General features: G+C 41.2%; 1 protein-coding gene across 3 annotated transcripts in view; it reads right to left on the reverse strand.

Annotated features, from left to right (window-relative positions):
• The window catches only part of LOC100701042 (protein sidekick-1), a 262,584-nt gene that overhangs the window by 36,673 nt on the left and 213,623 nt on the right, over positions 1–12,288 (reverse strand). For all 3 annotated transcript variants that reach the window (XM_005460732.4, XM_005460731.4, XM_019360120.2), the window contains 6 exons: positions 11,339–11,460; positions 11,121–11,233; positions 6,085–6,235; positions 3,399–3,639; positions 2,970–3,085; positions 199–385 (listed from right to left, as the gene is read on the reverse strand). In XM_005460732.4, coding sequence (XP_005460789.1) covers positions 199–385; positions 2,970–3,085; positions 3,399–3,639; positions 6,085–6,235; positions 11,121–11,233; positions 11,339–11,460 — 930 coding nt within the window. The remainder of the gene's footprint in view (positions 1–198; positions 386–2,969; positions 3,086–3,398; positions 3,640–6,084; positions 6,236–11,120; positions 11,234–11,338; positions 11,461–12,288) is intronic.

The following is a 12,288-nucleotide window of genomic DNA, read 5'->3' on the forward strand; positions in this document are numbered from 1 at the left end:
TTTAAACTGAACCTTTTTGTTCCTGATGCATATGGATCTGGGTCTTATTTATATCTGTGTGATTACTTGTGATTGTCTGTAAGTGATAAATCCCACTTGGACACATCACTCTTGAATTAGTACTTACAAGATAGAAGATATGAAAACATATATTAAAAAGCTGGTGATTAGACAGGGTAAGAGAAAACTGGGTCCTACCATCTTCTTTGGTTCTTAGCAGTATGGGGTTGCTGGGTGGGCCGTCACCCATACGTGTGTATGCCAGCACCTGCAGCACGTACACTGTGTATTTTTGGAGGGCCCCGAGGAGCAGTGACACACTCCCCTCTCCTTCTGCCACCTGAACACTGGGGGGACCTTCTGAGTCTTTCTTGCTGTATAAAACCTGCACAGGGCGACCAAAACAAATATATCTGACATAAAAAAAGAAAAAAAAACATACACAGAAACGAACAAACACATCTAGCAGTCTGTTTCAATTTTGTTCAGACAGCGGCGTGTGTCTGTAGCCTAAACACTCCTATCTTAGATGCACATCAGGCTACTGCAATAATTATCTGAATAACAATAACAATAAAATGCTATTTTTTTTATATACAGCACAGAATGCAACACTGTTTAAAGAAATTAAGTAATAAATTCCAAACTATAATCAGTTAAGGCTACAAAAACAGAACATAAAAAAGCAAATTAAAAAAACAAACAAAACAACAACTGATGTGCATCTCCGTGTAGGGTCACAGCGAGGCAAAGCTGTGTTTCCAGTGTTTAAATGTGCAGGATAAAGCATCATTATGCTTAATCAGTGTTCACGTCTCAGTCTATTGCAGGTGATTCTTTACTGAGGTGTTCCCGTTTATGAATTTGGACATCTGATATATTTGACTTTTTATACTCTGTGATCAAAAGGTTTTTACACTACCTGCTTTGCACTGAGCAAACATCCTGGAGATTATTTTAAGGACCCCAAATCTGTATTTTCTAAGTTATTAAGGTGACACAATATTAGTGTTCCATCCATTATCTGCTTTGCAGCACATAACTGGGTCAAAAACACATGAAGTTATTCTCGGTTATAAAAAAAATATTTGTTTTTCATGCAGGCATACAAAGTGTATTTGTTTTTCAGCTGCTGCTTTAGTGTGCTTGCAAGTATTTCTAACACTAGAGTGGTGTGCGTGGAACTGACTCACAATACAGTGTCAGTGCTAATCATAGCCAAGTCAACGATGGAGCGTGCGAGCCTGAGCGGCGATGTGACTCAGCGATGTGTTTTTGACAGCCACGGAGGACAACGGCACAGAAAAACAGGCTTCATCACCTCAAACAACAAAAAACGATCCTAAAATTAAAATTACATTAGTGCCAGCCACTAAGAAAACAAAACGGTGCACGCTGTACTTTTACAGTTTCCGATTTAAAAAAAATATGTCAGGAGCTGCTCGCTCTTTTTTTGTTCTTCGTTTTTTGCCTTTTTTTTTAATATTCATGAACGTGAACATCAATACCGCACACTTAAAACCATTTGAGGGAAAATGTCACCTTAAACCCAAGTGTCTAAAAACAGAAATAGTCTTAAGGAGTGCACAGCAGGAAGCAGCAGCAACTATTCAGCATCTACTAGCGCATGGAAGGTGTTAAAAAGCTGCTGCTGGCAGCCACTTCCCATCTATTAACATGTTAGGCATGCAGCTCAGTGTGATCCTGAGGAGGGCACAAGAAAACACACAGATGTGGAGTGTGATGTGCTTTGGGCATGGTGGATGACCTGGATTCCACACAGTGTTTTTCCTTTTTTTAATAGATGGCACCGGTTTATATCACACAGTCACAGCCTATTTTCCTTTGCAGATTTATGTATTTATAACACAACCATGTCCATGGGTTTGAGGATAAATTCTCTCCCTTTTAAATCTTTGTTCTGCTGTCTTGTGTTTGGGTGGAGATTAAGAGGTGAACTCACTGCTGCTTCTATATTAGCACAAATATTTTTTCTTTAATTTTTTTTTTCTTTTGATTAATGTTCGAGAGGCAACTTAAAAATGCAGACAATTGCTGTGTGTTTTCCTTTTTATTTAAAAGCCAAAGCAAGTAGAGTACATAAATCACTCCAGGGTGAGCTTTGGAGTCCAAAAAAAACCCCTACCCCAAAAAACAGGTGCACCCACACAGGTGTGACTGCCAGTGCCAAAAGTGATGAGAAAATGAGTGCACCTTGCACTTCACTATCAACACTGTTCTTCCAGCTCTTTTGCTGAAACCTGCAGCTTATGTCAAGTATGTCTTCGATGGGGCTCACAATGAGACAGACATGTCTGCTTTTTTTTTTTTGGAAACACGAGAAAAGGGAAAGCTTTAATTTGGCAGATGTGGATAGACTGCGGGCTATGTTGCTTTAGTGGGCGGAAAAGTCTGGACTTGAATACTCATGCAGAGTCTGTAAAGCACAGTCAATCCACGAATATGCACACAAACATCCCATTTTCTTGCCTAGACTGCATTTTATGTACTAAATTACAAATAAAGTCATTGCAAAACCAGCAGCCTTTGTGGATTATTGTTCGTTTTTGTGAATGAATAATCCAGCTATTGTTTCTACTACAACATCACACAAACTGCTGTTTTATGAAAGCGTATTAATCACTAAAGCCTCTCTCACATGCGTGCGTACGATTACACGCAAATGGCCTCCAAACACACTTACTGCAGCGGGGTGCTTTTAAAAGCATTAAAGTAGGAAGAACAAACTGGAGCAATTACAGGATGTTGCATCATGTTTAGCTTATATCAGATTGTGAGTGTGAGTGATATATATATATATATATATATATATATATATATATATATATGTGTGTGTGTGTGTGTGTGTGTGTGTGTGTGTGTGTGTGTGTGTGATTGCTGCAGGAAGCGATAATGGACTAAAGAGGTCAAGTAGGGATGCCAGGATACAACTTGCGGGTTTTATTCACCTTATATCCCAGAATGACTCCATTCTTCTGTGACTGAGGAAGAGCAGACCACATGAGCAGGATCTTGCTGGAACTCACTGCCTCAGCAGTCACATTCACTGGAGATCCAGATGGAACTAGCGAGCACACAGAGAAACACACACACACACACACACCGCTCAGTGTTACTTCACTCTCTGAACCAATCTTCGATTTTATCTCAATCATCTCCTCCTCCCTCTCCCCATCAATCTTAATCTCGCTGAAACAGAGGGAGAGTGTAGAGGGCACAGAGAGGTGGCAGGATGAGAGGAGACACGGGGAGGTAATGGGAGCACTTTATTCCTCATCCATCTGCCTTCTTATACCCAGCAAATACAATATCTTACAGACATCTCTGCTGGACACTTGCAAAGATGAAAGATGGATCAATGAGGTCTATGTTCATACCAGATTCAGCGGTCTGTGCTGCGACTGTTTGACTCCATGGTCCTGGACCTATAGAGTTGAAGGCTTGTATCTGAACCTGGTACTGGGTAAAGGGATTTAGACCTTCTAATGTGGCCTCACTGGTGGCCCCAGTACCCTTCACATCCTCATTCCTGTTCTCCCCCTGACCGTCTGTCCTGGACACCCGCAGACGGTAGCCCACAGTCTCTGGACTGCTGTTGTACTCGGATTCTGAAAGAGGCTGGAAGGAAACAAACAGCGAGAGGAAGAGAGGCGCAGATTAGAGGGAAATACTTGTATTTATTGTTCCTGTCATGTTGCCAAGGTCATGTTGCATTCCTCCATACTTGTGCATGGAAGTACACACGAATGCAAGAAATCAGTATAAGACTCACATCACATGAAGGAAGGTCTTTTCACAACACTTTCCCGAGCAAATTTTTTTTTTTTCATCTGATTTTGCTCTTTTTTCCCATATTGACTCAAAAAATGCAGGTGAGCATGCCACAGCCCTGAACTGTAGAAGCATCACAATAATTTGTGCAACAATTTGTGAAGTGAGCATCAATCTACTTGAGGGCAGTTAATTAATTTCGGCAGCAATTAATTGAGGGGAGAAAGACTAAAAAAATAATGGTTAACATGCCGATACAACAAAAAAGGAAACGTGAGAAAGTTTTTAAAGGGCTCTGCAGTGCTGGAAAAAAAATGTACGTCCTTACTGCTTCAATAGGAATTGAGACAGTAAGTATTATATTTGATCATCAGCAAGTGTGAGCACCTCTATAAAAGAAGGTGGTTTGGCAGTTTGCTGGGCTGGAGTATTCAGTTGTTCATAACATACTACAAAATACGAAATAAAAAAACAATGGCTACATCTCATGACAGTACAAATCCAAATTCATTCATGTTCATGTTCAGCCAAATGAACATAGCAGCACAGGTTAGGATTGAAAAGTTCAGCATGTGAACAAACCACAAAACTTCTGGAACGGTGTCCTTTGGACAGACAACTTTAAAGTGAAGATGTATGGCCATAATGCAGAGCGCCATGTGTGGAGAACGCAACACATCAGCACAAACACGTCATATCAACTGTAAAGCATGTTGGTGGAAAGTTGATGTTTTAGGCTAAGCCTCCAGCCACAGGACCCGGGCACCTTGCTGTTACTAGGTCAACTATGACCTCCTCTGTATACCAAAGTTTTTTAGAGTCAAATGTGACACCAATAGCTCTGTCCAACGGGACAGCAAATCTACCATCTAACCATTCAGAATTCCCTTGAGCTATTTCTTTCTAAAGTTAAATATTTATTGCTAGGTAAAAGTGTATTTTTTAAGTGCTGTGCTGATAAAATCTGACAAACTCACTGATTTCAAATAAGCCCCCACATAGCAATCACAAGTCAGAAACTGAAGAAAGCTATTTGAAATGTGAAATCACCAAAAACCGAAAATGTGAGCATGTTGTGAAATGTAGGAGCCCGTCACTCACGGTAACAAGCTGACTGAGAAAACGGCTCTCAACAATATGATGAACAAGTGAAAAAAAGGCATTTTTGTAGCACTCGAGAATATGGTTATTTTTGTTATTGTGTCAAAGTACATCAAAAAACCTTTTACCATTTTCTCCCCTTTGACATCCCATCTCCTGATCCTTTTCTCTCCATCTACTTCTTTTCCCCATCTTAGTCACCCTCTGTCATCTTCTTTTACTCACTTCCATTAACTTCCATTTTCATTTCCTGCGACCCTCTCTTCGTCTCCTGTCCACACTTTTTCTGTCATCTCATTCTGCCCCTGACCCACCCTTGATCATGCATTACTTCCACAACCATTACTCATTGTCCTAAAATCATGTCAGCAGAAAGTTTGCTCACAGTATATAAGTCTGCAGCAGATTTTAACCAACACTGTACACAGCGTTTGCTCTGTGCTGTGCAACAGATAAGGAAGTGAGACACCCAGTCATTTTAAATACCCTGGTGATTTAGCTCAGCTTAGCATTTAGGAGCTATAATACAGAATGTCACATTAGCTTTATTACCCTTAATATGCAGCTTAGAATAATAGCCTTAGCTAAAACCATTGTGACGGTTCCATTACAGCAGAAAACCTAGCATAGCTGAGGCTGGGCGCTAACATGCAAGTAAAATCCCATTAGCATGCTGCACAGGTAGCCCATAGCACCTCAGTGTCTGTGTCTGATTTGACAGGCTCTTTTTCTCATTCCAACTCTTAAATAGAAAATACTCTGCTCTCCATTTATGTTATAATAGAAGAGGGGAAGGGGGAGTGAAGGAGAGATGGAGGGAAAAGAGAGAGGGATGAAGAGCAGGAACAAGAGCAAAAACAGAAAAGACAGTGAGGAGAAAATTACATTGCAGTTTGTACAGCTAGCAGTCCACATGGTGAACGGGAAATGTGACAGATTAGTGTTAGCACTGATAACCAGGAGAGACACTGATTACAGCCTGTCAACCACTCAACCTGTTCAGTCCTGCTTCTGCACAGTGCACGTGCACATACATATGCATACGAGAACTAAAGTGGGAGCAAAGACACCGAGATGCAGCGCAAAGAAACAAAGGCAGTCCAAATTAACCCTCTCTGAAGGAGTGTTAAGGGGCAGAATCAGGGTGGAAGGTTTCACAGTTTGCTGTGTGTCTGGTATGTGTGTTAGTACCTTCCAGCTGAATCGCAGGCTGGTCTGTGTAGCAGACAGAAGGCTGAGGTCAGAGGGGTGTGTGTCTGGGGCAGCCTGTAAGGTTTGAATCAGCCTAGAGGGGGCGCTCATGGGACTGGATCCGACGATGTTCACCTGCTGCATCCTGAACCTGGTGCAAACAGAAAGCAAAGTTGCAGGAACAGTCATTGTATACAAGGTGAGCTCATTTCACATAAAGCCAGTGAAAGCAGTTTAATGTCTTTTATGCTTTTCAGAGTCAGAAAAGACAATTCTGATAATATGATATTGATCAGGGGAGCTTAATAGGCTTGGAGACAGCAATTTATAACAATCAGGCTGTGGGGGTGTGTTCGGGTTCAATACGTTTCTTCAAATATTTTCAATTCAAGTCCCATCAGCCTCAATTTGCCTCTGAGTGTAACACTAATTAGCAAATCTCGACGTGGCGTGGTGAAGTTTCTACCTGCTAAACATCATCACTGTCATTGTTTGTCGACTCTTAGGGCTCACTAATCACACAGCTGGGCGTGAGCGGCAAATGTTTTCAATTTCAAAGGTGATGGTGCAATCTGATCCAAATGTGGAAAAGAGGCTGCATAAATTATTAACAGGAGAATACAGAATCAGCAGGGGCACGAGTTGGTAATGACCAATCACAAGCCCCTCTGCTCATCTCATCCACTCCAAAAGCAGCACCAGATAAATCAGGGAATAGAAGACAGAGGTTAATTTTCATGAAGCACCTTTAAAATAAAACAGATATGGATAAACATACATGCTTAGCAGTAGAATGAACGGACTGTAATTGGACCTGCAGGAATATTGGACTTTGTACACAATTACTAAAGCAATTATTTGGGACTCAGTGGTTTTTCTCTGCATTTACACACACTGGCCACTTTATTAGCTACAGCTAGTACTGGCATAGAGCCTTTTTGCCTTCATGTCTGCCTTGACTCTTCATAGATTTAACGATCTGCTGGAACCATTCCTCAGAGATTTTGCTCCATATTGACATGACAGCATCACACAGTTGCTGCAGATTTGTCAGCTGCACATCCATGGTGATCTGTTGGATTGAGATCTGGTGACTGTGGAGGCCATTTGAGAACAGTGATACAGGTTTACATGGCTCATTATACTGCTCAAAGCAACGTTAGATAGATGGGTACATTGTGGTCATAAAGGTCGGCAACAATACTCAGGGGATATTTGAGGGGCACACTTTGGGCTCCTTAGTATCAATATCAAAATATCCCCGACACCATTACACCACGACCAGCACCTGAACCAATGACACAAGGCAGGATGTATCCATGCTTTCACGCTGTTTATGCCAAATTCTGATCATACCATCCGAGTGCCACAGCAGCACCAGGCATGTTGTAGCTTCAGTTTCTTGTTCTTAGCTGACAGGAGTGGCTCAAGTGTGGCATTCTGCTGTTTGACGCAAAGTGTCTGAATATTCAAACCAATCCATCTGCCCAACCATGGCACATTCAAAGTCACTTAAATCACATTCTTCACCATTCTGATGCTCAGTTTGAACTTCAGCAGGTGATCTTGACCTTGTCTACGTGTTATGTTTTGTTGCCATTTGATTGGTTGATTAGATACTTAGATTGTGGGGTAGATGAACATAAGGACCTAATAAAGTGGCTGGTGAGAGCACATTAAAGACCAATAAACACGAGCAGGTCTATGTCAAACGTATCCATCTTTATCTAACAGAGGGGGAAAATGTATGTGGTTAATGTTGATTAAATCACAGTGTAATGTCTGGAGAGTTTTTTGGGTTGTGGATGAAAGGATTCACACTGCGTCAGGTGTGCATAAAGTAAGCAGGTTTACCTGATTTTTGCCATCCAGTTGGTCTGAGCAGAGGGGAATACAATAATCCAATAAAACCCATCAATGGTGCTTCTGCCTAGACTATCAGAGCATCAGTTTGTTTACATCTTTGCTTTTATACTCTTAATAAAACTGGAATTTGGAATCTATGAAATAAGATCAGGCCCACTCCTGCTGCATACCAAGAGGTTTAAAATGAATGAAGCCTTGGTGGTTTAAATCAGCAAACAGTACAAATAACTACAGTTTGATCAACTACATCTGAAAAATTCCATGTTTCTCTCAGTTTTTTTTGGAAATCCAGGTCACTGGATTACATTGATATGTAATAATCTTTTCAGTTATGCAGCTATCAAAGTGCTGTAGCAGTGCTGTGGGAAAAAAAAACCCCACACATCATATAAGAGACGTGTTTTGTGATTTTGGAGAGTCTCACTGTGTTCTACGATAATTCTCTGTGTCTGTGAGAAGATGTGGTCTAAGCAGATTTAGGCACAAATGAAATTTCATGCCAAAAAAGGTTCACACAAATTGAACTGTGCAGCCTAATCAGCATATAACCACACTTTCAGCTGTGCTCCTTCTTTGGGCAAACACGTTTGTTCGGTGCCAGAAAATTATCAAACAGAGGCAGATCCAAGAAAACAGACTTTCAAAAACAGGCTTGTAAAACCTCTATTAGCTGTGCGACCTGACAGATGAGCTGTTAGTGTGCCTGGTCACTAGTTTAAATCCCAGCTGGCCAGACCGCTGCTGCATGTCTGCTCGCTTTTACCACATTTGCTGGAACCACATGTGTAGCTTAGGTTGGAGCACTGAGGGAGCTGGAGGTTAATTGCACATTCGCTACTTGGATTTATCATGGATTTTAATAAATCAGATGTGCTTCAACTAAATTTCTGCTTATATTCAAAATTTTCATTGAAAACAGGTCAGACATACAAGTATCTCTGCTGTGGTAAGAATTTTAGGAATCAGTAGAGCCTGACCGATATGGCATTTTTAAAAGCGATACTGTTATTAGAGGATTTGAAAGTCTCATCCTCGGATACTTCGGCTGATATATTTTTCTTTCAGGCACACAAAACAGAATGGCTCCTAAGTCTGGTGGTTTACACATTTGCCAAACAAGTAAAACATTCCTAGTTTGATCCAATGAAGGAGCCACAAATCTCTTTAGGAATGTGTCAGTAAGGACATCCAGTGTAAAAATGTTACCTAATCAAACCTACCGTGTTGACCCCTTGTAAATAAGGGAGCAGGTGAAAGTAGCTTACACAAAACAAATAGATTTCTCTAACATTTGTGTATTTATTTTAGACAATACACTTTATAAATTAACTTGTTTTATTGATACAGCGAGGGATGACTCCTTTACCCTCTGAATGATTCGAATCAGCTGGTTGTTGTGTTTGTGGCATCCAAACACTTGTTGCTAGCAGGGAAGTTGCACAACACCCTCTGGTGGACAAATGATGCAACATCAACGCTGATAACATGGCTGAAGGGTGTTTCTCCTGTTTTCTTTATTTTTTAAACTGGCCATCATAAATACAGACACTGAAATATCAGCCAATAGCTAATACTGAGTGACAATATCAGCCTGCTGATAAATCAGGTACATTTAGAGCTGAATAAAAACAAAGACAGGCAACTTTACCTTGCTTAGTTTTTTTGCAAAAACACTAAACTCGTAAAACATCATTTTATGTCCTGATATTAGACCCACTCCTGCAATCTTATCAAGCTGCCTGCAAGCTCACAGCAATAGAAGAGTTGCTGCTGAGTGGTTGACTGAGACCACTGAACACTGAGTGTGTGTCAGAGAGAATTACATTTACCACTCAAGGTCCAGTTGTTGTATGAACTCATAATTCATATTTTGGCAATAAAAAAAGTGAAAGAGACCTCCTTCTGTTAGAGGCATTTCTCTCTGAGTAATGTTAGGGTTTCTTTCCTAAATAAACCCTCTGCTTCCTTCATGCTTTTATTGGAGATGAGGACGGGGGCCAAATGCACAAGTTCCAAATATTGGGGGACACATACCCAGAAAACTACACCTGCAAATCAAAACAAGAAAAAAAACTGTACTTGCACATTTTTAAAATGTATGTCAGACTTCCACATGTAACTTTAGTGAAGAGGAAGCAAAACTTACTGAATGGAGCACAGATTAACAACCATTTCAGTTTTCTGTGCTCAGATCAGATTTGTCCCATCTCATATATATATGATATTTCTTTCAGTATTTTGATCTGGAACTCCCCACCAGAGTTTGTTTAGTTGACTGATGGTGCCACATATTCAGTCAGTAAAAGTGATATAAGAAAGCAGACCTGTAGGTGAACATAGAGCCATTAGGGACTATTTGTTACTTTTGTAACTTCTAAAAGAAGCCGTGCTTCTGTGTGGCTTTGAACGATAAACCGTGTGAGCGTGCAGGTTGTGTAAGAGACTACATCTTTGAGTTTTTGTCCCTGTATTGGGAGATAGAGAGCAGGGTGTAAAGAGGGACTTAAAGCAGGGGATAAGAAATACTGACAAGTGCATCACTTCATCTAACGTCCCAATGGTGTCGCCTGTGACAACATAATCCCTGTGAGTGTACGGCGCGTGCATACACACACTGCAATCCCATTACAGATGAAGGCCGAGATACAGAGAACAAGAGGAAGGCATGGTCAGATTGCCCGATAAATAGAGAAGATAGACAGACAGATAGCTAGAGAAGGAGAAGGAAAGAGAGAGAGAGAGCGAGAGGGGGAAGAGTTGCTGCTGTTCAGAATGGCGATTGATCACATACACAAAATACAAGCTCCCCCTGAGGAGGGATTACAGACACTCCGCTGTCCTCCTCCATTTCCTCCTCTCCTCGTCTCTAATCCCTTTGTCTCGTCTTCTCTTTAATGTGTTCTGCTGCCCTTCCCACTTTCTGATCACCTCTTTTCTCCCCGTCCTCATCCTTCTCCTTCCCTCTGGCTAGTTGCAGGAGGGTAATAAGGATCTGCATGCAGCAGCTGTGAAGGTGCTGACAAACAGAAAAGTCTCAGATGGAACTGTCTCTCTGTGTGTCTGTGTGATTTATCTAACTTCTCCTGAGCCGAGCAATACAGCAGAACCTGGTGCAGAGTGAGATGTGTTTGAGGAAGCTGTTGATTATGTGTGTGTGTGCAGGTGGTCACCTGTACTGAGTGAAAGGAGTGAGGTCTGGGATTTCCAGAGTGTCTGCATCTGGCTGGTTGTCCTTTTGGTACACAACTTTCCACTCCTCCTCTTTTCCATCGTCCTTCACCACCTGTTGAAAAGGTAATCAGATGGAAGACAGTTTCTCTTTTGCTTGATTTGTCAATAAAAGCTGACCACAAAAGTGTGCATGCAACACAAACACAGTCACACGCACCTGTCCTTCAACTATCCACCGTGATATGGCGGTCTTGCCATCAGGACCGGGTCGAAATCTCACCGTTGCGGTGCGAGGGCTGATGTTGGAGATGACTAAGTTTGAAGGAGCACCAGGAAGTTCTGCAGATAGAAAACAGAATGAATAGTGCTTTAGCCTATATGCAGATAGTGCTTGCAAGATACCTGTCGATGCAGCATATTATTCAAATCATGCAGATATGTAAAACATTTACTGGAAAAAAAAGATTATCACAAGTTTGTTTTTAATGAGAATAGAAGTCTGTGTATGGCTTTAAGATGTCTTAAATATTCACTGGCTATTTCATTAGGTATAACTTTTCAAATACTCATTAAAACAAATATTTAAGCAGCCGATCACATGGCAGCAACTCAGTGCATTTATGCATGTAGACATGGTTAAAACATTTACTTGGTGAGTTCAAACCAAGCGTCAGAATAGGAAAGAAAAGTGATTTAAGTGACTTTGAACATGCTATGGTTGTTTGTGCCAGATGGGCTGGTCTGTGCAATTTTCCTCTAGTCTTTAAACAGAATGGCCTGAAAAAGAGAAAATATCCAGCAAGTTCAGCTCTCTGGGTGAAAACACCTTGTTGATACTGGAGGTCAGAGTAGAATGGCCATACTGCTTTGAGCTGAGAGGAAGGCAACAGGAACTCATAAACCACTTGTTACAACCAAGGTATGCAGAAGAAAGTACAATACAATGAACGTTAAAGCAGACTGGTTACAGCAGAACAGGACCACACCAGGTGCCCGTTCTGGTAGCTAGGGACAGAAAACTGGGGCTACAATTTGCGTTGGATCACCAAAAGTGGACAATGGAAGGAAAAGAATTTGAACAGAGATTGAATTTGGTGTAAACAACATGAAAGCATGGCTGCTTGTATAAACAGTTTCAGCTGCAGGTGGTGGTGTAATGGTGGGGGA

The sequence above is a fragment of the Oreochromis niloticus genome, linkage group LG6 (assembly GCF_001858045.2).
Source record: "Oreochromis niloticus isolate F11D_XX linkage group LG6, O_niloticus_UMD_NMBU, whole genome shotgun sequence".
NCBI classification, from domain to species: domain Eukaryota; kingdom Metazoa; phylum Chordata; class Actinopteri; order Cichliformes; family Cichlidae; genus Oreochromis; species Oreochromis niloticus.